At 39.8% G+C, this 27,370-nt stretch overlaps 1 protein-coding gene and 2 long non-coding RNA genes across 6 annotated transcripts; 2 read left to right on the forward strand and 1 right to left on the reverse strand.

Annotated features, from left to right (window-relative positions):
* The first annotated feature begins 2,852 nt into the window (after nucleotides 1–2,852).
* On the forward strand, nucleotides 2,853–3,838 carry LOC121050439. The gene is made up of 3 exons (XR_005802964.1): nucleotides 2,853–3,140; nucleotides 3,348–3,382; nucleotides 3,796–3,838. It is a non-coding gene; the product is annotated as an uncharacterized LOC121050439 (long non-coding RNA).
* An 80-nt stretch (nucleotides 3,839–3,918) lies between these two features.
* On the forward strand, nucleotides 3,919–17,633 carry LOC112175260. Of its 4 annotated transcripts, XR_002926381.2 has the most exons (6): nucleotides 3,919–3,992; nucleotides 4,078–4,142; nucleotides 4,234–4,323; nucleotides 14,380–14,457; nucleotides 16,690–16,788; nucleotides 17,516–17,633. It is a non-coding gene; the product is annotated as an uncharacterized LOC112175260 (long non-coding RNA). The 4 variants fall into 4 exon arrangements; XR_002926380.1 differs by lacking the exon at nucleotides 3,919–3,992 and having other exon boundaries at nucleotides 3,999–4,142; XR_005803849.1 differs by lacking the exons at nucleotides 3,919–3,992; nucleotides 16,690–16,788; nucleotides 17,516–17,633 and adding an exon at nucleotides 14,617–14,638 and having other exon boundaries at nucleotides 3,999–4,142; nucleotides 4,234–4,361.
* A 5,728-nt stretch (nucleotides 17,634–23,361) lies between these two features.
* Nucleotides 23,362–26,863, reverse strand: LOC112175259 (receptor-like protein kinase 7). Its single transcript, XM_024312926.2, has 2 exons — nucleotides 24,058–26,863; nucleotides 23,362–23,965 (listed from the first exon to the last, which is right to left on the reverse strand). Exons 1-2 carry the CDS (start codon nucleotides 26,618–26,620, stop codon nucleotides 23,574–23,576), a joined length of 2,955 nt encoding a protein of 984 aa, XP_024168694.1. The 5' UTR covers nucleotides 26,621–26,863; the 3' UTR covers nucleotides 23,362–23,573.
* Between the last annotated feature and the right edge of the window lie 507 nt (nucleotides 26,864–27,370).

Raw genomic sequence — 27,370 nt, forward strand, 5'->3', positions numbered from 1 at the left:
TCTTTTTCGCGTCCAATACTTGGACTCTTACAGATTGAAAAAGTTACAAGAACACGATAACGTAGTAAGGGAAAGTTCAAAGGAATGGAAACTTGATGATATACACCATGGGAGCCTGGGAGCAACAAATCCTTGAGGTCATCTCACCTGCCATTAAAGTAGTAATGGCTTCTTCTTTTTTCGGCCAATAAATTCCGTAGTAATGCTGCGCAGGGAGATTCTACACCAACAACTTTCATAACTTGGCATGATTATCAGCATAGACAACTCACAATGTTTATTTGAACGATTTAGGATTAGGTGCAACTGTAAGAATGGATCTTATAACAGTTATACTGGTCACAGTGAAAGAAAACAAGATTAACAAAAGCTCATATAATTGGTGATCTTCGAAGATGTTGAGCTGTTTTCTTTTTTACATATAAACGACCATGACATAGCACAAATTAAGCATGCACAGAGGCTAAAAGAATGAAAACACTACATGCCATTTACTATATACTAAAGATGAGTTTCACTGTGTCATTGTTCATAAGGGCTATAGTAGGGAACAGTCCTTGAAGGTTAGAAAAGATGGTTTTACCCTCATTTTTAGATTTTTTTTCTCACTTACCCCATTAAGTTTTCTTAATTCCCTCTTACCCAAAACACTCTAAGGAGATCTTCCCTAATACCCCATTAATATTTTATATATATTTTTTTAATACTATTTTACCCTCACTTTTGTTACTTAGAGAGAGAGAGAGAGAATGGAAGAGAGAGAAACCATAGGACTTCGCCGGAGCCAAGTCACCGGCCGCCGGAATCACGCCAACTTTCGCAGGAATCCGGTCACCGCCTGCCTGACTTTTCCTAAAACCTCACCGGAGGTCCCCAAAGAGGTCGTTGGAAAGATTTATTGCCCCAATAGACATCTACTGCCCCCAATAGCGGTATATTGCCCCCCAATAGATGTCTATTACCCCCAATAGAAGGGCAATAAACCTCTATTGCCCCCCAATAGACGCCTATTGCTCCCCAATAGAACTTTCGGTTGCCGGAATGGGAACTAAGTTTTCTAAGATTAGACAAATAAAACTTTGATTAAAGAAAAAAATTGAGATTATATCAATACAAAACGTCTATTGCCCCCAATAGACATTTAACAAACCTCTATTGCCCGCAATATAACCTTTTTTTTTCTTTTTTCTTCCAAGTGCCTTCTGCCCCATTTTACAAAAAAAAAAAAGATTTGGGCACCCACCTCTCACTCTTTCGTCAGTTGTTGTTTCAGGGCAAGAACGGAGAAAGACCAGGATGACGACCGACACTGAAGGACACACAATAGCTATTTTAGGGCAAAAACAGCGGCGTTTGCAGAGGAAGAGCGTCGAACTCGCAGAGAGAGAGCACCAGCTGAGAATCTGAAACCGTCTTCCCCTTTCTCGACCATGAATCCTCCAATTCCGATTCAGATTCAAAACTCCAATTCATTGTTAGCGATGATGCCGCTTTGAAGTCTCCGATCAGCAAGGCCCGATTGGACCCGCGGCTCTAAGCTCGGAGAAGGCGAACACCCTCAAATCGGTGATTGTCGGAGTCGAACTAGGAGCGATTATAGTTGGTGTTCTAGTTGCAGGAGGCCACAGGCTCGACCTTGGACGGCTCGGGAAAAACAATGTCTGGCTCGGTTCGTCTTCGTCGCGTTGAAGTCTCCTATTAGCAAGGCCCGACTGGACCCGCGGCTCTAAGATCGGAGAAGGTGAACACCCTCAGATCGGTGATTGTCGGAGTCGAACTCGGAGCGATTGTACTTGGTGTTGTAGTTGCTGGAGGCCACGGGCTCAACCTTGGACAGCGCGGGAGAAACAACACGGGGCTCGGTTTGTCTTCGTCGCGCCTCTCGCCAGGACCGGTGATCTGTACGTACGGGGAGAGAGAGAGAGAGAGAGAGAGAGAGAGAGAGAGAGAGAGAGAGAGAGTCTGATAGGAGAGATAAGAGATAGTGGCTTTGATGTAATTGTTTAATTAAGTTGAGGGTAAATTTGTCATTTCCTTTGAAATCGGGTTAGTAGGAATAAAAATCTGTTGCTGGGGTAAGTGGGATAAATTTGGTCAATTTTGGTGCATTTGGTCAAGGACCCTACTACCACTGATTTACTATATACTAAAGATGAGTTCCACTGTGCCATTGTTCATAAGGGCTATAGTAGGAAACAGTCCTTGAAGGTTGGAAAAGACGGTTTTGCCCTCATTTGAGATTTTTTTGAGGTGCTGCCGTTGAACTAGATGTTTACTTACTATATACTAAAGATGAGTTCCACTATTCATAAGGGTTACAGTAGGGAACAGTCCCTGAAGGTTGGAAAATACAGTTTTGCCCTCATTTGAGATTTTTCTGCAGTGTTGCTGCTGAACTAGATCCTTCCATCGGTTTCCTCTTTCTTCCAATTCGCAATAGCATCATGTTATCAAAATGAAAATTAACTAAGAATCAGGGAGTGTGGAAGAGGAGGGATTTACTTGATGTCCTGCAAATATTCGTGTTACGCCATTTCCAGAAGAGAGCGTGCAGGCTTGCCATTGTTGTTGAGGTCCAAAAAACAAGTCTCCTGTAACTAGATCTCCTTGATTCTTCTCAGTTAGTTTATGAGTTCGTAATTTGGATTGGATTTTACATTAAAGTTTCAGTCTTGATTTCAATTGGGTTCTTTTTGCTCTTTGATTTCTGATAATTTTATTCAATTGGGTATAGCATGAGAAGTTTAGGCATATTTGATCGAGTGAGCGATTGTGTATCATTGATTTCCTATTATAATTTGCATAATAGTGGCTTTTGGGTTTTCAGAGGGCAAAACCATTTGAAAACAAAACAAAAAACAAAAAAGGGAGAAGAGAACAGGGGAAGAAGGGAAAAAAGAAGAAATTCAGAGGAAGAAAGAAAAGGGGATAGAGGAAGAACAAAAGAAGGAAAAGAAGTGGCTTTCCCTCTCTGGCGAGCCATATCCTTAATGGTCTTAAATGATCTAGTGAACTATTTTTTCTTCATTGGTCAACACTCTGTAGTTGAGCAACTAACTGAGACAGCACTTGCTATCACCAACCATGGACCAACAAGGCCACATTCCTACTACAGTTTAGCATGATCTTACCATAGCAAGGTAAGAAAATATTATGCTCTTCTTTTTTATATGGCAAAGTCATGATAATGAAGGGTTCTTTATATTTTCTCTAATCTCTATATTGTGTTGCTAAAAAAAGTATAGCTGAGCAATAAAAGATATTTGTTCGATGTGTTCTTGATCATTTACTCATGGGTAATTCATGGTTGAGGGACTGATTTGTACTCTTTGTAACTATTAATGCAGGGACGGGCTATGATAATGCCACTTCTGAAGTTGCTGTAAGTAATCTAATTAACTTATTTGATAATTCCCTCACTTGATTTCTTTGTTGATAAAATTTCTAGCTATGGAAGTGTTTACACTGATATACTAATCCTTTTCTTTTTTTTAAGTAGAGTTTTCATCCGTAAATGTCTTACATTTTTAGATTATGGTTGGAACCAGTATAAATAAAATGAGGCAAAAACAAGTTGATGTTACGAACAATAAATCTGTTTGGCAACTTTTATTTAAATTGTATTGACTCACTGTGTGCATGTGGAGTTCTTACAAATACATAATTTCTATAGAAATACCTTATTAGTGATTTACTATTGTTTATATAATGTAGTTTTATGCTCATTTCGAAGAAATCTGTTGATCAATGAACTTATGACATCCTTGGCTTTTGTTATTTTCCTATCTAAAACAGGTTTTAGGTTTTTCGATAGGAATCAAGTCTGCCACATTATGGTGATGAGAAGCAAACTTCTCTGTGTATATTTTTTTTGTGAGATCAATACAGATATTTTAAGTTGTTTTAGTTTTATTTCTAGGTTAAAGATATGAGATTGATAATCCATAACTTGGGAAAGTTCTTCTTACACTGGGATGTCAACGTCAGAATCTGTAAATTTGCTGCTACTTTCATTCATTCTATTCTTGGCATTTTGTAATACTTTGGTTTATATCCCGTTATTTTAATGTTGTATAGGGAAACTAGACTCTGGAACATGCAAAGCTCAAAGCTAGGGTGGAGATTTTACAGAGAAATCAAAGGTACACACCAATTTTGTTAAATAAGAAAGTATTTACTTTTTCTTTAGGTTGTGATAAATAGCATTACATTTTGCCATGTTCTTATTTCCAGTCATTTTATGGGGGAAGACCTCCAATCCTTGAATATGAAAGAGCTTCAGAATTTGGAGCAGCTACTTGATTCTGCTCTGAAGCACATAAGGTCTAGAAGTTCTCCACCTCAAGTTCCCTCTATTTTTGGTAATATATGTAAAGAATTTTCCTACGGTTTGCAAGGTTTGTTCATGTATTGTAATATGCAAATCGTTTCATGCATTTGCCAGTATATATCATTTTTCCATAGAAGATGACATTGTAATTCATATGCATCTCTGTTCTTATCTCTGCGGTCAATTCATGACTTGATGTTTTGATGAGTACTGTTTGGCTCCAAAACCGATATGGGTGCAAACCGTCTCTTTTGAGCGTGTACGCAAGCTTGCCAGCACCGTGGGGTGTAATCGTCGGAGAATCCCTTAACCTGATTTCTTGATCAAACGATGTGGACGAGGAGAGCACCAACCTTGTCACAAGGTTCTTTTCTCTGCCTTCCAGAAAAGGACTTCTCGCCTTACGGGTAAAGGTTTTGGTTTTGATCTCTTCGAGTCACCGAATCGATACTCAATGTTGTAGATTGAGCAGAGCAATCACTGGGAAGTTTGGAGAAAGCACGGGTTTGCTAAAGCGTATCTTTAGCTTCACTGGGTTGCAAGGACGTTACCCTTGCTTCGCTGGGTTGCAACTGGGTTACGGGTAGGTTTGCTCTGGAGAGGCTTTGATAATCTGTATGATTAGTTGATTGAAGAGTTGTCCTTGTTGTTCAGTTTTAGTCTCTATATATAGGCTGCTGCAGATTCACCTTCCAAATAGGAATGAAATACTATATTTTAGGCCACAGTTATTGGCCTTGAATCAAATCAAAACTCTTAATAGTCTTGATAATTATCGTAAACAATAATTAATGTTGTTTACCTCTGTGACGTAGCTAGAATATAGGCAAGATTAATTACCTTCTGGAGTCCTTAACGTAATCTTCTTGGCCGCGAGCTTTTGGATATGCACGTCTTATATTCATATCTTTGCGAGGACTCTGTAGCCTTATTCATTGCAATTAAAGGTGGCTTCCTTCCATTCCACGTCCAGCAATCCTCAATTGCATGGAAAAGCATTGATTACATATAATTGGTAGTGAATGGCCCACCATGTTATTTAATTGCATGAGTACTCTTGAATAGATGGAGAAGCACAGCACGTTGTCATGTTTAATTGCATGGGGAACCTCCCTTAATTGAACCATGCATGAGCCACCATACATACATCATATATATGTATTCCTCTTTGGCCACCATCAAGCATGATTTGCATGCCAAAATATGACCACAAATCTTTACATGCCATTACACATTAATTGAATGGGCAGCCATAATTCCTCTCATGGCTCGCGTAATCTCGACTATATATGTAGCCTGCATATTTATCTTCCCATCTTGCACAGTCTTGACAACCAAGCAAACCACCATTAATTATCAAATATATTGATAATTAAATAGTAAATCAATGAATATTTAGATTTGCCTCATGATTGCTTGGCCTCCAAGTAGGCTTTACTTAGCCTCTAAAAAATATATTTTCCGAACTTGTCGAAAATAAATGATTGGGCCACGGATATTGGACCGATTTCTTTGAGTCCCCCTCGTCGGGAAAAAATGTTAATTTTGGGTTCAAACATTGCCCCCCAGACCTCGAAGTCAAAGTTTCCCGTCTTGACTAAAGAGGTCTTGAGTCAGCATTAGTCTTGCAATAACGTTGGTCTAAAACCACTTGCATTGGCTTCATTGATATCACTGGACTGATTATGTATAGGCCTCTAAATAGGCCATGAAGTATGAATGTCACCAAGTTACCTTGGCGTGCAGTAAGATAGCTAATAATCAAAGTGGCACATTAATTAGTTGATGAACATGAGTACCTAGTACTTTGATCGCGGATGCTATAAACACTTGATCTCTTATGTTAAGATAACAGAGATGCTTCCAAAAATAAAAAGCCATAGATATTGGCCTTGTTGGTATTAAGACGCTCAAACAAGTCTTAATAGTTAAATTTGGCATTAAAATCATGCCACCTGTGCCCCTCAGCATCACTAAATTAAACGGAAGAAGCGTAGGCCTCTGTAATACGTAGTTAATAGCTTCTTCTCAGTGTATTACTATAATAAGAAACCACTTTGCCTTGGTTCTCCAGAAACCACTGAGCAAGAACCATTTTGCCGGAGTCACTTTGCTGATTAAATTAATTCCAATGAAGGCTCAAAGCATTTGGTGAAGTAAGATACAGCTGCACAATATATACGCGTGCTTTCCAACCATATTGAGGCCACTAGATTTGACCCTAAAGTGGATTGCTCAGCAAACCTACACTACTTTCAATTTATTTTTCTGAACAATAGAACCTATTAATTTAATAATGGTCCTCAACTGCATATGACTTTTTGAATAAATATTTTTACTGCTGTCAACTGCTCTGGTATTTCTTCGAACCACAGAGAAAGCTTCCATAAATTTTGAACAATTTATTTAAGGCCATAGGGATTGGCCCTATGTTATATCAAGACACTCAAAGTCTTAATCACGTCAATTTTGGCAATGAGAACACTGCAGAACATTGCCACACAAAGAAAAATTGAAAAAATACCAATCCCCTGATGCCGCCCAAGTCTGCAAAGCACGTCATCTTCATAGAAAGTTTCTCTCAGGCATTCCATCAAACACCTTATGTGCATATTTCAGATTCGCAGATTTTTGATGAAAGCTCAAGAGAATAGCCCACAAAAGATCAGTTTATCATCGCAAAGGACAACCAACGACTATTGCCCGGAAATTGAACTTGATCTTCACAGCAGCAATGGAAGACTAACCTGGATTGGGTATGGAACCTTCTGCAACTTGATTTAGTTGTCTCGACGTCTGCCACCGGGATTGGCATACATCCACTAAAGACCATTAGACAGCCCTTAGATCGCCTTCGCCCAGGTTGTAGCATAGCTTGTTGGAAATTTCTGGTGAAGCTCGCTGGCGAGGCCCAAGTGATGTATATCAGCGAGCCCTGCTTTACGCAATCGTTGTTCGCTAGAAAAACATTCACGAAGATGTTCCTCACGAACATTCGCTTAATATTTGGCCTCCTTTGCCAACACTCGCTTCGAGGCCATTGCCTTCGCGGTCATCTCCTTCGCAGCCCTTAGGAGTTTCGCGGGGGTATGGCCTCGCGGCTATTTGCGTCCCTCACAGCGCTGGAACTTGAAACTCTTTTTGTATTTTCTTTTTGTATTTTTTTTAACTAACTAAAAAGAAAGAAAACTAAAATAAAACTATAAACCAAAATCTACAGCTTACTAGAAGTGAAGAAAGATTATGCATACCAAAGCAAGTTTAGCTAACCTGCCGAAGGCCACGGGAGAGGTCATCTATACTTCACTCCAAGCTCCGATGTATCAAAATTTATGGCAACAAAATCCCTCTTGCGGGAGCTTGTAGGAAAATAACAAAGATATTTCGTGTTGAAAACTTGGAAGAAATTTGGCTCGTAGAAGGAGTAATATTGCCCCCCAAGTATCTTTGTTGGTTGGCGAAACATGATCTTCAATTGCAATTTTGGAGATGATGGTGTCCCAAGATCGGCTTTGTCGCCAACTACCATGTCATAGAACATGGCGTCTTCATAACAAATCCACTAATTGGCTTTTGTATTTGACTACTTGTTGGTCAAAATTCTCATGATCAAGAGCTTCAAAGAACTTGAACTCCTGCATATGACTTTTGGAACCAATAATTAAATTGTAATTGTCATCGTATCCATCATATATTGGCTCTGCATCAAGATCATATTTAGAGTCACCAAAATTTGATGAACCGATCTCTTCTTCAAAAATAGGCATATCAAATATTTGTTTGCCTCTATTTTCTTGCCAGGCATCATATTGAGACGCCTCTATGGACTGTATAGTATCATAAACAAATTTCTCTTGCAAGAAATTTGATGCTAGATAATTGTAAACAAGAGTTAACTTGTATTGATGATACTCAAACTTGCAGTCGCGAAGGACAAATTGGCCACTAGAATAATTGTTCAGGCCGTTCTTGCAAGGTGAGTTCCAGATGTATCCTCTACATATATCAAAGCCACCGCTTGGCCTTGAAACACTAATGAAGAATTTCAGCTTGAATTGATTAATAAAGCCACATATTGGCTTCTCTATACCACAACTTAATTGATAATTAAGTTGGCCATGATTGTGACCACCTTCACCATGACGTCCAGTAGCATGGCCAAGGTTAAATTGATGACAATAAGGTGGGCCATGCTTTTGATTATGATGAAGCCCAGTAGGCAGATAGCAACTTAATTGACAATTAAGTTGGTCATGGTTTTGATTACCTCCTTGGTCGTGACGACGTCCAGTAGCAAGGCCATATCTTTCTTGACAAGTTTCTTCTGGAGGCTTTTCTTCCTGGTAATTAAGTGGGCCATGCTCTTCACCCTTTGCATGGTCATGATGATGTCCAGTAGCAAAGTTATAATTAAACTGATCATGCATTTGCTTCTGGTTATCAAAGGGATCAACATGGGCTGCATCTGATCAGTAGCCACGTATTTGGCTTGATCAGTGGAGAAATCATGTTACGTCCCGAACCTAAATTTACTGATTTACATTAGGACGGTAAACGCCATTTACTTTCACTTTTACTGCCGTTTCAGTACTATTAGGGGGCCCTAAAATATGACTTTTTGTTCGGGTCAAAATTTGAGAAAATGCTCTTCATGAAAGTTATAGAGGACGTTAAACCGAGCGCGTGCATATGTGGTACGTAAAAATCGGAGTTCATATGAGAAAGTTATGGCCAAAATACTAAAGTTACTGTTCATGGTAATTTTCTATAAATAGCCGAGTTACTGTAGTAAGTTTCCATTTTCGGAAACTTACCGAGCCCTCTCGATTCTCTCTTCCTCTCCGACCTCTTCACCTTCTTCCGGCCATAACTCCTCCATCCGGCGACGGATTTTGACGTATAAGATGTCGTTGGAAAGCTCTCTTCCTTCCCTTCATTTTTGGGTTCGTTTCGTAGCTTAATATGAACTATGGAAGACGCAGCAACGAGAAGAAGAGGATGGTCACTGTAGCAGTTTTGAGTCAACGCCGATATTTTCCGATTTCGGCAATGTCCGGCCACCAAATTGGCGTCGAAGGTTCGGTTTTTAACATAGATCATTTCCCCTAAGGTCTTTCATTTCAATTTGCAGTGTAGAGGTCGAATTAACAATTTCAATTTCTAGGGTTCTTGGAATTTCTGGAAATTTTTCACCGGCCAAATTGGAGCTCTTCCAGGTAAAATTGGAACTTGTTGTAGTTGAGAAAGAGGTTGGATTTGTTGAGTAGATGGTGCTACCAAATTTTGGTGGCCATCGGAGGTGGTTGCCGGTGGCGCGTTGGGCCCACGCGCTGCCACTGTTGGTGGCGCGTGGAGGCGTGTAGGGCAGTGTTTTAATTTTGGTTTTTAGCCCATTAAATTGTATATATGTTGGAGAGCTTGTGTGTGAAGTTTGGTGAATTATGGAGGAGTTTGGAATTATTTGTGAATTTCCTAAGTTTGAAGTTTTGTGATTGAATTGTTGGAAATTCGGCCGTTGGATTTCCCTCGTTTTCATTTTGGAATATGTTAATTGAGGAATTGGTGTTGTGGGAGAGATTTGGGTTGAATTTGAGAAGTAATGGAGATAGGGATTTTCAGGTTTCGTTTAGGTTCGTAATTATTTTATCGGATTGCCGTTTACGGAAATATAATTGTGTAGAGGGTAATGCCGCGAGCTACGGTTAAATGAAGGAACTCGTTTGCGTGGTCGCCCAATAGTACTGTGAGTGGACTCTTGTTTTAAATAATGATGCATGCGTTTATTTTCTTGAATTAATGCTTTATTTAATTAACATATTATTTTCCGAGCATATGAATTGATTTCGGAATTTGATTTCAATTTATCTCATGGATTTGCTTTCATTAATGATTTTCATGAAGTAATTATGATTTATACCGCTTGTGAATTTCGGATATTAATTTGTTATGCTCGGATTCGAGTTTATAATTTATGTTGAATTTCGACGAATTATTTTTCCGAGGTGATTTCCGGAATTATACTATTTATATTATATTGCTATTCGTCGATTTGAGATTTTATAAGAGATTTTCGAAATGAGATTTCGATGGAGTTAGTTTTCATATTTATTTATCGACCTTCAGTTTTGGCATTGGGAATGCCTTGATGATGATCTAATTATTCTTTTAGCGTGTGGGACACGCTGTCGATTTTTGTGGCTTTCTACGAGAATTTCCGGGTACGGTTGGGAATCGTACCCGTGTTTTCTTTATTCGCGGGACTTATGGGGAAGCCTTACTGATTTTTGATTTTCGTATGATTTTAACCCACCATACCTGGGTCGTCATATTTATTGCTAGCTAGCCTATTAGTACTCCTCCCTGCTTACTATGTGTTCGTGGGTGAGTAAGAGCAGAGCATGGGATGCTCCAGAGTGTGGGACACTCCGACCCGAGCCTGGGAGGCTCCCTTCTTTCGTATGGTGAAACTTCTTCCCCATATTTTTTTTCGTTGCTTGCCTAGTCCGATTTTCACTATAGCCAGCGGGGCTGGTCTTATCTTCTTGAGAAACGAGATTTTGGTTTTACGATGTATTTTTCGAATGTGGTGACTAGCGAGGCTAGTCGATTTATCGTTTTGGAATTCTTGGATTTAAAGCTAAATGTGTTTTTCTAATTGTTGCATGCATCGGTTTTTAATGAAATAAATGTGGGAAAGTATGAAATCCTTTTTCTTTTAAATTGTTTATTTTGTCCACTCACGCTAACGTTTTTCGTCTACTTTCCCCTGGGCCTTTCGGTTTCTAATGCCCAGTTTGCAGGCGAATTAGTGGAGGTCGGGCGTACATGACATTTGAGGCATAGTTGTCACTACTTCCGCAGCGTAGGATCGCTTGATCCTTTACTCTTCTTTTTATATCCTTGTGTATAGTAGTATTGCTCTGATAACCTTTGGGATTAGTATTTTTGAGTTTTGTGTTTTGTGAAAGTGGAGTTGTTGGTAATTGGGAGCAGGGTGGCTCCAGGAGTATAAAGTTGGTTTGCTTGAAGTGTTTTTGTGTGTTTTACAGGTTTTTGGGTTGTCCATTTTAGAGGTGACTCTGCCGAATTTTTGGTTGAGTTATCCCTAAGGTGGGCCCCACAGGGCCACCTCGGATTTTAGGGTGAAATTCGGGGCGTGTCCTGTCAAATCAAGTATTTATTCAGAGACAATTTTATTGTCAGAAGAACAACCTTGTGGACTGTCTTCTCCATGCACCGCCCCTGTGTAAGGCTGCGGTTCACCAGTGAGGCCCTTGGATTGATTGCCACTTATAGGCAATTCAGTCTGAGAAACAACCTCTTCTCGAGTAGCTTCTTGACGTTCCAATTCGCCTTGATGCAAACTGACTTGAGTAGCCAAGTTGGAACCTTCCTCGCACCAGGTCGGGAATTCTGATGGGGTCAGTTTGTTTTGGTTTGCAACGACATTCACAAGCTGCTGCTGGTTTTCTTGGGTTTGTCCATGTGTCTGTCGCGACCCTATCTTAAGCTTTTGGATTGAAATTGAAATCTCATCAAGCCTTCGACGCTCTTCCGCGAGGGCTCTTTCCATCCTCTCATCATATGCGGCATTATTCTGTTGAAAGATAGCAAGTCGCTCTTCTATGCTAGCATTTTCTGGGATAGGAATAGGCACAAAGTCAAGCATGATTTCAGGAATTGCTTTTGGTAAAGATTTTCTTCTGGCATCCCAATGATGGCGAACACAAAAGACTCTAGTGTAGTCCCACTGAGCGTGCCAAAATGTTTGGCTCCAAAACTAGTATGGGTGCAAACTGTCTCTTTTGAGAGTGTATGCAGGCCTGCCAGCACCGTGAGGTGCAGTCGTCGGAGAATCCCATGACTTGACTTCTTGATCAAACGATGTGGACGAGGAGAGCACCAACCTCGTCACAAGGTTCTTTTCTCTGCCTTCCGGAAAAGGACTTCTTGCCTTACGGGTAAGGGGTTTGGTTGTGATCTGTTCGAGTCATCGAATCGATACTCAACGTTATAGGTTAAGCAGAGCAATCACTGTGAAGTTTGGAGAAAGCATGGGTTTGCTAAAGCGTTTCTTTAGCTTTGCCGGGTTGTGAGGGCATTACCCTTGCTTCGCTGGGTTGCGGGTAGGTTTGCTTCGAAGAGGTTTTGATAATCTGTATGATTAGTTGATTGAAGAGTTATCCTTGTTGTTCCGTTTTAGCCTCTATATATAGGCTGCTGCAGATTCATCTTCCAAATAGGAATGAAATACTATATTCATTGCAATTAAAGGTGGCTTCCTTCCATTCCACGTCCAACAATCCTCAATTGCATGGGAAAGCATTGATTACAAATAATTGGTGGTAAATGGCCCACCATGCTATTTAATTGCATGAGTACTCTTGAATATATAGAGAAGCACAACACGTTGCCATGTTTAATTGTATGGGGAACCTCCCTTAATTGAACCATGCATGAGCCAACATACATACATCATATATATATATATATATATATATATATATATATATATTTGTATATCTCTTTGGCCACCATCAAGCATGATTTGCATGCCAAAATATGACCACAAATCTTTACATGCCATTACACATTAATTGAATGGGCAGCCATAATTCCTCTCATGGCTCGCGTAATCTCGACTATATATGTAGCCTGCATATTTATCTTCCCATCTTGCACAGTCTTGACAACCAAGCAAACCACCATTAATTATCAAATATATTGATAATTAAATAGTAAATCAATGAATATTTAGATTTGCCTCCTGATTGCTTGGCCTCCAAGTAGGCTTTACTTAGCCTCTAAATAATATATTTTCCAAACTTGTCGAAAATAAATGCTTGGGCCACGGATATTGGCCCGATTTCTTCGAGTCCCCCTCGTCGGAAAAAAATGTTAAGAGCTTTTCTATTGGAACTTCCAAATTTACTCACTTGACCTCTATGCTTTTTACACCTCCTATCAAATTTTTATATACTAAATTTACTCGCTAAACCACACTAAAGTTCCTCAAATAACCTCACTCATAAACAAATTATTATCTTTAAAATAAAAAACTTAGTCATTTCAATGATTTAATTACTCTATAAATCTTAACTACATATACATACCTTAATCAAACAACATGCATAAATTGCTTTTCCAATAAAATAAAATAAATCAAACACAAGGTATTGATTTTTAAAAATTAATTTCTAATCAATAAGAAAATAACATGAACTATTCTGTGGTTTTTTTTCTTTCTATTTTAGCTGTTAAAGGCAATGAAGAAATCATTTTTTCTTAATATTTATTTATTTTCTCTACTTTTTGTACCTCATGATTAATTATTAATATATATATATATATATATTTTATAACTGCTACTTTTTTCTTTTTTTTTTTGCAAATATAATGGATGGACTTAGATTCAGGTCATAATTTATAATAGGATTTATTTTGTTTTCCCTCACCAATATGTGTTCAACATATATATATATATATATATATATCAATATATCATACATTTTTATGTCACATTATCTTAATCATATTTTTAATTCTTATTAAATATATATGAATGCTTTAATGAGGATGTAGTGAATTGGAAAATGAAAATAGATAAGGGAAATAATAAAGAATATAATCTAATATTATTGAATTGGAAAGTCTATATAAAATAAATATAATATTTTTTTGGTATAATTATTGTCCTTTATAGTCATTTTATAGTAGGTTATATATGTCATTTAATAATTCATAGTAGAGTGAGGTCAAGTAAGCAGATTTGGAGATCCCAATAGAAACACTCAAATGTTAATTTTAGGTTCAAACAAGTATGTTTTTTTCTTTGTTTTTTTTTTTTTCATTAAATGAGAGTGGGAATGCTTTGATGGTTTCTGTGCGTTATGAGTTTGGCTTTTTGCCTTTGGGTAATTGAGAACTTGATTGTGAAATTTATTGATTTTTATTTTTTAGTTTATATTTGTGTTGAATTTTGTCAGTTTTTGAAATGTATTGGTGGCATGGATTTCTCATTTGATTTCTTGGCCATTTGGGATTTGTAGCTTTGTAGTTGGTGATGGCTTCCATAGTTCCATTGCTGTGATTGAGCTTTCAATTTTTGGTTTGGTTACATTGAGCAGGTAAATTAATTGGATGTCAGAATTTAAAAATTAAAACAAACAATAAAAATTCTTTGGAAGATTTGGTTTTTTTGTGATTACATTCGTGTGTGTGTTTGTGCTGCATAAATTTGTGAATTTGTTGTGTTGATATTGTTGGAAGAATGTTCCTTTTCTCAGGAGATAGAGAAATCAAGTAACCATACCAAAAAGGTCTCCGATAGCCATAGAGGGCATGTTTACAATTTCTAGGGCTCCGAGATTACAGGGAAGCATTTTAGGGTTTTGGTAATCGCAAAAAAAAAAAAAGAGAGCTTGCTGCCTGTCCGGCGGCGCCTCCACGTCGACTGTGGGTTCCGGCCTCATCGACGAATGGGTGTTGCCGGACGGGATCGTGGGGGATCGGGACTCCGTATCTGGTTTCGGCTTCATCCTTCTGGGTCGTATACTACGTTTCTTTCTTCTTGGATGGCAGCGCAGGCGTGCAGGATGGGTGGCTGGGTTTTGATGCAGGCTTGGAGCAGGTGGCCTGAGGCCAGATCGTGGCGGCGGTATGCCATGGATTGTATGGCGCTGGCTATCTCTCTGAGATGGGTTGATAGGCGGATCAAGCGGACGGACAAGGTCGTGCGGCAAGGCATGGCGAGTTTCGCACTGGATTTTGGTGTGGATTCGTCTGGATCTGGGATTAATTCTGGTTTCGACCGACAACAGTTGAGGTCGGCGTGGCTTGCTGTGTGGACTGTGTGTTTCCGGCGATGTGAGTTTGACGGGGCAGTGTTATGGAGGTGGATTGTCGGCGGGTCACCTAAGGCGAAGGAAGACGGTAGGTGGGGCTGTTTCATGTTTTTAATTAGAGTAATTGTTTTGGTTAGGTTTTTGATTAGGATTTTGGTTAGGTCTTTCTGGTCATTCGCATGTCCCTACTCTGATGAGCTAGGGTTGGGTCAATTTGAGGTGCCATGGATGTGGTGTCATTCCTGGGGACGAATTGGTTTAATTTCGATGTTATCTTATGTTCAATGTGCTGACGAGCGATCCTTGCACGTGGTCTGGTATGTTTGGGACACGGTGCGGAAGAGGGCGTTGGTTTTTCTGGCGATTGTCTATGAGGTGGTATCAGGATTCTCGGGATTTCTTGTAGCCCGAGTGGTTGGGCGGTATAGGTGGTTAGGGGTTGGGCCCTTTCGGCTCATGGAAGTCATTCTTGATGACGGACCCATAACTGGTTTAGGTTTTAGGGAAGAGAGTGGGGAGTTCATGTCCACCACCGGTCATTCCCGTATGGTGTAATTTGGTTATTATCAATAAAGGTTTCTTTTTCTCAAAAAAAAAAAAGTAACCATACCAAAAATTCCTTAAATAGATTCAGTGGATTGCATTATGAAGTCCAAAATCTAACCATAAGCAAATACTCGAACTGATTTCTTGGTCAGTGAATCGAAAACCTTAACTTTTGAAGGCATTCATACAATCCGCTCATTTATTAGGGGAGTCTCTGCCATTGTGGATCAATTTGTGATATATTTCTTTGACTTTGAGGTCTGTGAATTCATTTCCATCAATGATTGTTCATGTCAATCGACTAATCATCCACAAATTTCAGAATTAGATGGTCTGATAATCAATTATTTCCCCAAACCATTAAATTCTCTGTTTTGAAATATTTGGATATGTGCTAATTTTCTTAGAGGGGATGGACTTCTTCACAGTTGGCTTAATCAGAGATCTCCTCTTAATCTAACCCTCAATAATACTGTAGACCATATTGTACATGCCATATCAAGCTAGCAAATAATAAAAACTTGAACAATTTGGCTAAGGGATGCATTATGCATGAGTTAAATGTGTGTAATGCATTACTATGCATTCTGCATTTGAGATTTCCATTAAACATCTTTATTACTCTTCTATCTCATCATGCATCTGGCACTTACATCTTGCTTTGCTGTCCTTTGTATTGAAGTTTATGATGAAATTAGCTGTTATACTTGGTTTTCAGAGTGTAGATGTTCATGTTACCGCAAAAACTTCGATCGCAAAATTTGAGGAAATGTGGATGCAGCTTCTGTCTAAAGTTACCATATAGGTATATCCCAAAATGATGTACTATTGAGTTACACTTTCCATAATGATAGTCTTCTTTATCATTTGAGGTTCAGTAATGCTGGTAATTTGGTATTACAAGTATTTATAACATCTTGGTTAATCATTTCTTGATAATCTTTAACTTATTGAGCAATATAGTTGCAGGAAAAGAGGCTAGAAGAGGAAGATGCAGAAGCACAGTTAAATATGGAGCTCACTAAAGGGGCTGCTCATGCTAAAATGGCTAGAAACTTACGCAACAAGGTGCGTGTGAAATAATCAACCTTCTTATGTGTATCTAATGAATTTGGAATGGAAGTTGTAGATACATATCACTTACAATTGAAATAGTGGACTCTGTTTTTAAATCCTTTGATGTCTACTTTTTAGCTTTATGAGGTTGATATGCATTTGGAAGAACTCCGAGATATGGTTGTTCAAAAATGCAGGTTGTTTAGTAACATTTTATCTAATTACAAAGTGCTTTCCATCTATTTGATCTAATATAGTGCAAGTTGAACCTATATTCATAGACTCCTTTGTGTTATGAATTGAGGAAAGCTTAAGGAGTGAGATATACCGCCTCTTTTGGTTCTTTTTTTATTTTTTATTTTATTTTATTTTAACAAATTTATTTAGAGCATTTTATTTTCACCAGCATGAGAACTCCTGTTGTGATTTGATTGATGAATTCTGGGTTATAATACATTCTGGTAGTTTGATCTTTTTTGTAAACTTTCATATGGAGACTGCTTCATTATGTGTTTCGTTACTTATGTAAGTGAGATATCTACACTTTTTAAATACTAAACTTTATCATATTCATCTGCCTAAGTAAAACTAGACTTATTTAGCTACTTACCTACTATAATTCTGTCTTTGGTCCTTTCAAAAAAAAATTTTGTCTTTGGTTTTTATATTCCATATCCTGTTGTTCTCTATATTTTGTATCCTGATTCATTTTCTCTCATCTTCATACCTACTATTTCAGTTGATGTCCATCACATTCAAGAGCAAATGAGGTCCTCCCCAGCACAGAAGAAGCCTCACAAGCTAAGAACTAGCCACGTGTAATTTGTTTAAAAACATCATCTTTGGTTAGGAACTTAATGTAAAATAAGTAATTTGGACTGAATTGATTTGATTCTATTGATTGCTATCAATATATACAGAGCCCTATTCTTGTACAACACGAAGTTTCCAAAACTTTAGGAGACTAAGAAAGGAAATACAACCTATTATAATCCAGACATAATCGGATACAAATAAAATCTATTGATACACACATATACTTTCCAATACTCCCCCTCAAGTTGGAGAGTGGATGTCAAGAACTCCCAACTTGCGCAAGAGAGACTTGAACTTCTCCTTTCCTAAAGCCTTAGTGAACACATCTGCCAATTGCTGAGATGAAACCACATGTCGAGTAACCACTTGACCTTGCAGAATTTTATCTCGAATAAAATGACAGTCCATTTCAATATGCCTAGTTCTCTCATGAAACACCGGATTTGCAGCAATATGCAAGGCTGCTTGGTTATCACAGTGCAAAACAGCAGGACCCAAAATAGGCAAATGTAAATCTGCTAACAAATAATGTATCCAAGTGAGTTCACAGCATGTACCTGCCATTGCCCTATATTCGGCTTTTGCACTTGATAGTGAGACAGTTTTCTGCCTTTTTGTCCTCCATGAAATTAAGGAATTACCCAAGAACACACAATAACCAGTGGTAGAACGGCGGGTAATGGGACAACCCGCCCAATCAGAGTCACAAAAAGCTCTCAATTTTAATGAACAATTAGAATGTAGGAGCAAACCTTGGCCTGGAGCAGATTTCAAGTAACGCACCACTCGAAGAGCAGCAGCCATGTGTTGTTGACGAGGTTCGTGCATAAAACGACTCAGAACATGCACTGAGTATGTGATGTCGGGTCTGGTGATTGTTAGATAAATCATTCGGCCGACCAAACGCCGATATGCTGCTGGATCTTTAAGTTGTTCTCCTTTATTCGAAAGCATGCATTCTTCCATAGGGAATTCAACAGGTTTAGCCCCCAAATAACCACTGTCCTTAACTATCTCTAAGGCATATTTCCTCTGGGACAGATAAATTCCTTTCTTTGAACAAGTTATTTCAATTCCCAGAAAATACTTTAAATCACCAAGGTCTTTAATGCAAAAGTGAGTATGAAGAAACTGTTGAGAGCATGTACGGACTTAATGCAATTGCCTGTGATTAGAATATCATCCACATATATCAATAGGGCAGTAAGAGAATTACCATCTTTACGAACAAAGAGTGAATAATCGGCTTTGGATTGGAAGAAACCAGCACTGATTACAGCTTCTGTGAACTTAGAGAACCATTGACAGGAGGCTTGTTTTAATCCGTACAGGGATTTATTAAGGCGACACACAAGGTTCTCCCCCTATCACCGAAGACCAGGAGGAGATATATATCTCTTCAAGAAAATCTCCATTAAGGAAGGCATTGTTAACATCTAACTGATGTAAGGACCAATTTTGGCTAGCAGCAATTGCAAGAATGCAACGAACAGTAACCATTTTTGCCGTAGGGGAAAAGGTGTCATGGTAATCGATCCCGGTAGTCTGAGTGAAACCTTTGGCAACAAGACGCACCTTATAGCGCTCAATTGATCCATCAGCATGATACTTAATCCGATAGACCCATTTACAGCCAATGGGACGCTTACCAGGAGCTAAAGGAACAAGAGTCCAAGTGTTGTTATCAGTGAGAGCCTGTAATTCAGAATTCATAGCCTGCTGCCATTTAGGATCAGCAGCTGCAACATCATAAGAAGAAGGCTCCACAACATGACTGATATTAGCCACATAAGAAAGGTGTGCAAGAGAATACCGATGGTAAGACAAATAGTGACAGAGAGGATATTTGGTACCTGGTGGAGGACTTGGTGAGGCAGATGAATCATGGTGTGGAGGCAGCATCACCTGCGAGTAAACGTAGTCCTTGAGGCGAACGTTGGGCTCTCGGGGGAGCTGGGAACGGCGGAGAGGTTGAATAGGACCAGCGGGGTTTGGATTGGGCGCAGCAATTTCAATGGGTTCAATAGGAATTGCAGCGGGAACGAGAGGATTGGGCACAGCAATTTCAATGGGTTCAACAGGAAGTGCAACGGGAACGATATCCAAACCGGTAGGTGCGTTGTCATTGGGTGGCGGGTCGTTGGCTGGTGATGGGGAAGAATTAGAGGCTACGGGAAAGGAAGAAGAGGGAGAAAGAGAAGAGGTGGACGGAGAAGATGGAATAAGTGCGCTGGCGTTTGTGTCAGGTGGTGTAGGAGGTACTGAAGAGAGCGAAGAAGAAGGGAGGTCGGTTAGAAGAGGAATGGGAATGGGTTGGGCTAGTGGACTGGACTCTGAAGTGGGCTCGGTGTTTTGTGCAATTGTTGGTGAAAAATGGAAAGTATCTTCAAGGAAAATCACATCCCGATTTGTGAAGAGTTTTTTGGTTTCAATGTCATACAATTTGTACGCTTTTTGTCCCATGGGATATCCAATAAAGATGCATTTATGGGCACGAGGAGCAAATTTAGATGATGGATTGACGGAAGTTGCAAAAGCAACACAGCCAAAAACTCGCATACTAGAGTAATCAGGAGGCCTATTGTAGAGTATTTCAAATGGTGTTTTCTTGTGGAGCAATAAAGTGGGAAGACGATTAATGTTGTAAACAGCGGTAAGAACGCATTCTCCCCAAAAAGAAATAGGAAGATGAGACTGAAAACGAAGAGCACGAGCTGTTTCAAGAATATGTCGATGTTTTCGTTCGACGACACCATTTTGTTGAGGTGTATATACACAAGAGTGTTGGAAAACAACTCCTTGGTCAAGGAAAAAATTTTGCAAGGAAAGGAATTCAGCTCCATTGTCAGAGCGAAATTGTTGGACTTTGGTGTTAAATTGAGTAGCAACATAGTTAAAAAAATTGACGAAGTAAGGTTTGCGTCTCACTTTTGTGACGCATCAAGAATACCCATGTAAAATGGGAAAAATCATCAACAATAGTCAAAAAAGCACCAGAATGAGAGGGGGTTTTATAACGACCCCAAATATCACAGTGAATAAGGGAAAAACACTTGGTAGTTGAAATTGAACTAGGAGAAAATGGTTGACGAGTTTGTTTCGCCAAAGGACAAACATCACATTTATGACTAGAATCAAAAACAAAATGAAGTTTATTATTTTCTAAATATTGTAGACGAGCAGAAGAAGGATGTCCTAAGCGGCGATGCCAAAGATTGGAGGAGATGGTCAAATTGCAAGAAAAACGATGAGATGGAGGAATAGAAGCCAACGCCACAAGATAGTAAAGATCACCACATCGCTTACCCACACCAATCATCGTCCTCGTAACCAAGTCCTGCAAAATACACCAAGATGGAAAAAACGTCACGGAACAGTGCAGATCATCAATTGTCTTGCCAACGGATAAAAGATCGACATTAAAACTTGGCACACATAAAACATTATTTAGGCTAAATGAATCAGTGAAACGAATAGATCCAGTCTTGGTAATACTAGCTTTATCCCCGCTAGGTAGAGATACTGGTGGTATAGAGGCATGAGTATCAACAGTTGTTAATGATTTCGAAGAAGAAGTAATATGATGAGTTGCTCCGCTGTCTATAATCCAGCGGTTGGGGGCAACTGGTAACAAACCTGAGGAGAATTCAGAAACAGATGTTGATGCTGCGTTGGCTTGAGGGACGGCAGGTCTGGGATTTAGGGCAGCAAGAATCTGAACATATTGCTCTTCTGTGAGATTCGGCATGGTAGATTGAAGCTCCTGAAAGGTAGGAGCAGAGTTGCCTCCACTAGAATCAACAAGGTTTGCAGAAGGGACTGATTTGGCCATTGAATTGTTATTGTTTCCTTGACGTTGATTTCGATTTTTGTTCTTTGGATGCCCAGGTGGATAACCATTCTTCTTGTAACAAGTTGCCTCCCTGTGATAAAGTTCTCCACAATAAGTGCATTCAAATGGTTCCTTGCTGCGATAGGTATTGCCTTGATTGTTTGACCTTGGTTTTATATTGTTGTTGCCGCGCACAATCATGGCTGCAGTGTTTGAGGGCATGGTGATAGAAGAAGCCAACTCACGTTGCTTCTCTTCTTGCGCAACAGAAGCATAAGCCTAACGAACTGAAGGTAAAGGATTCATCAATAGAATTTGACCACGCGTACCTGAATATGTTTCATTGAGCCCCATGAGAAACTGCATCAATTTTGTGCGATCATTCTGAGCACCACAGGTACATGTCACTGAAGAATTGTAAGATGCAAGTTCGTCCCATAATCCCTTCAACTTTGTGTAATACGCAGCAACAGACATCTGACCTTGCTCGATCTTATAAATATCTCGTTGGATCTGGAATATGCGAGGGGCATTGCCCAAAGAGAATCTTTCACGAAGGTCTTCCCAGATAGCACGAGGGGTATTGCACGAAAGGACAGAATCAGCCAAATCAGGTTCGAGGGAATTGAGCATCCAAGAAAGCACCATGTCATTGCAACGCTGCCAAAGAGCATGCTCATCAGGATTCGAAGCCTCATCAGGCTCCATGATCTTGCCAGTAATAAAACCAGTTTTATTCTTGGCATTCAGAGAAATTCTCATAGCACGGCACCAAGAGTTGTAGTTGTCGCCGTTTAATCTCTTTGAAATAAGAAGTAGACCAGGATGATCTGAATGATGGAGGAATAAAGGACTAGCAGGATCAACAAAGGATGAACCACTAGAGTTTGAAGAAACAACATCGTTTTCTGTCATGATGTTGATGAAAAAGAACGATTGAAACAGGGAAGAAAAAACGCAGCTGATGCGTTGAAGAAAAACAAAGAGCTAGGACGTATCCTGCTTTGATACCATGTAAAATAAGTAATTTGGACTGAATTGATTTGATTCTATTGATTGCTATCAATATATACAGAGCCCTATTCTTGTACAACACGAAGTCTCCAGAACTTTAGGAGACTAAGAAAGGAAATACAACCTATTATAATCAAGACATAATCGGATACAAATCAAATCTATTGATACACACATATACTTTCCAATACTTAGGATGCCAATTTTTTGAAAATTGTAAAAATGGATGGCTTGGTTAGAATGCCAGCTCCTGCTGAAACTTCCAAATTTTGAAATATGTATGTATACCAGTTTGATTAAAACACTAGCTTTTACATATTGTAAAACAATAATAAATTTAATTAACATTGTTTACATTATGATTATTACTCTCTTTAACACATAAAATTCGGGAAAAAACAATGTAACCCGCGACATCTAGTACTATTCTGAAGACCAGTGCCATCAAATCTATTAAAGATATCTTGGTATCTCCATCACATAAGCCAACCATCATTCACCACTACTCTTACATTGATGCATACATTCCCGTCCCTTTTCCCTTTGTATTTGCTTGGTTACCTTGCGTATCAAACAAGTTCTTGTTTCCCAGAAAATCAAGTACAGGCAATAAAAGTGAATACAATAAAAAAGGAAGCTTCGGAGACTAGTCATGGGTTCTTAACCCATAAGACTTTTGTGGTCTATTTTTCATAATCTTAGAAATATATTCCCCTCAAGTACTGCTCGATCAATCCATCTTGAGTAATGCTCAACTCCGGTGACCAATGCCCGAAATACTGTTCAAGTAGTTAAAATTTTTAGGAATGGTTAAAAGTTTAAAACGGTCTAAAACTTGGCTGTTCTCAATTTTTTTTTTTAAACAAATTAACTAGCTTTCCTCGCAAGCTAGGCACTAGGCAACCAGACACATACATGATACGTGGTACAAAAAAGAGCCTTGGCCACTCTTATGCATTAACAATATTACAAAACATACATAATTTTGGTGGCTCTGGCTATTATAGTTGCAGCCACTATTCTCAGTTGTCATATACTACATCGTATTTCCAAGTTGTTTAAGTAGAATTTAATTATAACCATGGACGCGACGATCGAGTTGCTCCAACTAATTTTCGAACCCGAGTCTGGATTTTCACTTCTCTGTTCCTTTAAGTACTTCCATTTTCTTACTAGAACCATCTTTGCTGATAACAATGTCCAGCAATTTCATTGGCTCGTGAGCTTCTTCAAGCATTTGAACGACACTTCTCATGGAAGGTCTTAGCTCTGGAAGCCTAGCTGTGCATAGAATTGCAATTCTCAATACCTTGATAGCCTCTTCCCTATAGGCCTCAGGAACGTACGAGTCCACCACACCTAACACGCTCTCTCTACTCTTCAGGTTGCCACATATCCAGTTCACTATGTCCTTGTTGTCCCCAAAGGATGGATCTATCGGCTTTTTCCCGGTCACTAGCTCCATTAGTACTACACCAAAGCTATACACATCGCTCTTCTCATTCACCTTGTAGGTGTAACCATATTCTGCATAACCAAAATCTAATTAGTACATTAACAAATTTGATTACCTTAAAACAGAACCTGAATAAATTAAAACTAAGAATTTGATTACTAACCAGGAGCTATGTAACCGTGTGTTCCAGCAACAACATGAGACGAGTCCTTAATTGCATTAGTCTGAACCATCTTGGCGAGCCCAAAATCCGCGATCCGGGGCTTCAAAAACTCATCTAACAAAATGTTACTCGACTTGACATCTCTATGAATCACTAGCCTCTCACAGCCATGGTGCAGATACTCCAACCCTTTGGCTGCTCCGACTGCAATCTCATACCTTGCGTCCCAATCAAGCTTCATCTTCTCACACGTGTGCAGCCGATCCCACAAGCTTCCGTTCGGTAAGTACTCGTAGACCAAAAGGCTCGAGTCCTCACTAGTAATGCTGCAGAACAACTTCACCACATTCACATGCCTTATTGAGCTCAACGTCTGCACCTCAGCATCAAATTCCTTCGATTTCGAACTACCACTGCCCCGTCTCCCGAGCATCGGTGTGGTGCTCTTGAACATTTTCCGGCCGCTTGGATCAGTGTTCCATATGTGCTTCACGGCGACTTCTTTGCCATTGGCTAGTGACACTTTGTAGACATTTCCAGAACCTCCTTTTCCAATTAGATTCTCTTGAGTAATGGAATCAAGAATCTCATCCTCACTGAAGGTTATTACATGGAAAGACTTTACATCCCAAGATTCTTCCTTCAATGAACGGTCTTGATCTTTCTCCTTCCTCTTTAAGAACGAGAAGCAAATGAGTGAAACAAACAATATTGCTGTACCCACTGAGAAGCAAATAATGAGTGTCCTGACATCGTCGGACATTTCCTTTTTCGGCGAGCACCGTGGGAAGTAGGTGATGTCCATGCTGCAGAGACCCGGGTTACCGGAAAGGCTGCCGTTGTAGGCTGCAATCGAGAGAGATTCCGGTACGGCACCGGTCAGTCTGTTGTGCGAAAGATCAAGCATGCTTAGTCTCAGAGATGCTAGACTTTCCGGGATTTTACCGGAGAGTTGGTTGTGAGACAAATCCAGAGAATTCAAGGTCGGCAAAGAGCCCAAAGATGATGGGATTTCACCGGAAAGCGAGTTGTTCGCCGTGTTCAAGTCACTCAGGAAACTACAGCTTCCCAATGACTTGGGAATCGAAGAAGACAACAAGTTGCTCTCTAAATGCAGAGTACCCAATTGCTTCAAGTCCCCTATCTTCGCCGGAATCTTACCGGAAAACTGATTGTTATTCAACATAACCGAAACCAACGAAGTTGACTTCGAAAGCTCGTCCGGTAATTCACCAGATAACCGATTGTAACTCACAAACAACTGCGCAAGCTTCTTGGCGTTTCCGATATCGGAAGTAATCGGCCCTTCAATTTGATTCGAAGTGATGTCAATGATTGCCACATTCGGCAATCCCCAAAGTCCTGCCGGAACCACACCGGAGAGGGAGTTGTTGTTGACCCTGAACCGGGTCAACGTCGTGCACTTGGCGTAGTTTGCCGGAATTTCGCCAGTTAATTTGTTCTGAAGCATGAGCAGCTGCTTCATCGTCCCTTTGTTGCACATGTCCGGCGGAATAGTCCCGGTCAAGAAGTTCTCCGACACGTCGATGAAGCCCATCTCCGACCAAGAACCCAATTTCTGAGGCAGAGGACCGGTCAGCTTGTTACCGTACAAAGACAGATTCACAAGCTTGTTTAATTCGCCGAACTCTTCCGGTACTTCGCCGGAAAAATTGTTGTCATACAGCTGCAGAGAAACCAAGTTGGTCAGAAACCTCAACTCGTTCAAATCGCCTTCCAGAAAATTCTCAGAGGCGTCGAAGTTCTCGAGAATGGTGAGGTTTCTTAGCCCGAAAGGAAGCATTCCGGTGAACCTGTTGATGTAGAGCTCCAGCTGCCAGAGCTTGGTGAGCTGTCCAATCTCGACCGGAATTTCTCCGGTCATGTTGTTATCGGACAACTCCAGGTTGATAAGCTCGACCAAGTTCCCGATTTCACTTGGTATTGTTCCTTGGATGCTGCAGTTTGCCAAGTAGAGCCACTCGAGCTTTTTAAGATTTTCAACTTCCTTTGGAAACGGGCTGGGATCAAACGGGTTGTCACCCAAGCTCAAACGAATCAGACCAGTCATGTTGGTGAGGGAAGTCCACGGGAAAATCCCGGAAAACCAGCTGCCGTTCAGATGAAGATGCTCCAGTTGGGACAAGGAAGATATGTCAGGGAATGAACCCGCGAACAAGTTTTTCCCCAAATCCAGGTATTTCAGCTTCGTACAGTTTCTCAAGTCCTCCGTGATTGTACCGTGCAGGAAATTGGACCCGAAAGCGAGCTTTTCTAATGAGGGAAGTTGGCATATGGAGTCCAGCGGAAGAGACCCCGACAGCTTCTGGTTCGAAAGTTCGATTTCTCGAACCGAACCGACGTCGTTGCAGGTGATTCCGGTGAATTTGCAAAACGAATTGGCGGTGGAGTCCCATGTGGCGAAGAGTTGGGAGTTCGAGTCCTGGAGGGAGGATTTGAGTTTTAGTAGGATTTGAAGCTCGTCGGCTGCGGCGGCGTTGGAGAGGAGGAAGAGGAAGAAGAGGAGGTAGAGATGGAGGTGGTGGTTTTTGGGTAATGGCATGATGGAGTTGACAGACGAAGAGTGGGTGAATGGGCTTTGAAGATGGGAATGCGTAAGTGAAACTCCATGAGTGTGCCATTTTAACCACAACGGCTGCTTGTTGGGGATGAGGGTCAATGATTACAATTTTGTCCATTGTGATTTTCGCTTTCAGAGTGTTTGTACGACACATCGTTTACGAGTTACGAGAGATCAAATAACTTCACATTTACCCGCCAAAGGACAAAGGATCTGTATTTCCCTTGCACGCTTTAAGTTAGCATATAGGCAGCTTAAAAAAATCTATATATAGCACTAGATTTGCCTCATTGTTTTGCAAATCTAGGTTCAAATGGAGTATGAAACTCCGGGCCCAAAGTAATTTCAAATTATCAAGTCTTTTACTCGATACATTAACTAAAAAAATTTCAATTTTGCATGAAAGAAGGGACTTTAATCCTAAACTCCAGTCTACCTAGTTTAATTTAGCCTGTAGTTTTGCAAATTGATTAGCCATGCAGTTGTTTTCAAAGTCTTTTATGACATATTTAATTTTTAATTTGTATTATTAAAGGGAAGGGAGATTTCTAACTTGATACCACTCTGATATGACTCATCACTAAATCAAATACTAGTTAAATTTATATTATTTTTCTTGCTAGTTTCATTGGCAATGAGATAATTAATTAACAATCGATATTCAAACAATTAGATAACTACAGTTGCTCACCTAAGAAACAGTTTTTGAAGGATGCAAGACACAACTGCATC

Source organism: Rosa chinensis, chromosome 7 (genome assembly GCF_002994745.2).
Source record: "Rosa chinensis cultivar Old Blush chromosome 7, RchiOBHm-V2, whole genome shotgun sequence".
NCBI lineage: Eukaryota > Viridiplantae > Streptophyta > Magnoliopsida > Rosales > Rosaceae > Rosa > Rosa chinensis.

Coding starts and splice junctions, on each gene's coding strand:
- LOC112175259 (XM_024312926.2), bottom strand. CDS start 26,620: ATGCCATTACCCAAAAACCACCACCTCCATCTCTACCTCCTCTTCTTC. Junction 23,966..24,057: donor ACACGGTTACATAGCTCCTG/GTTAGTAATCAA, acceptor TTGGTTATGCAG/AATATGGTTACACCTACAAG.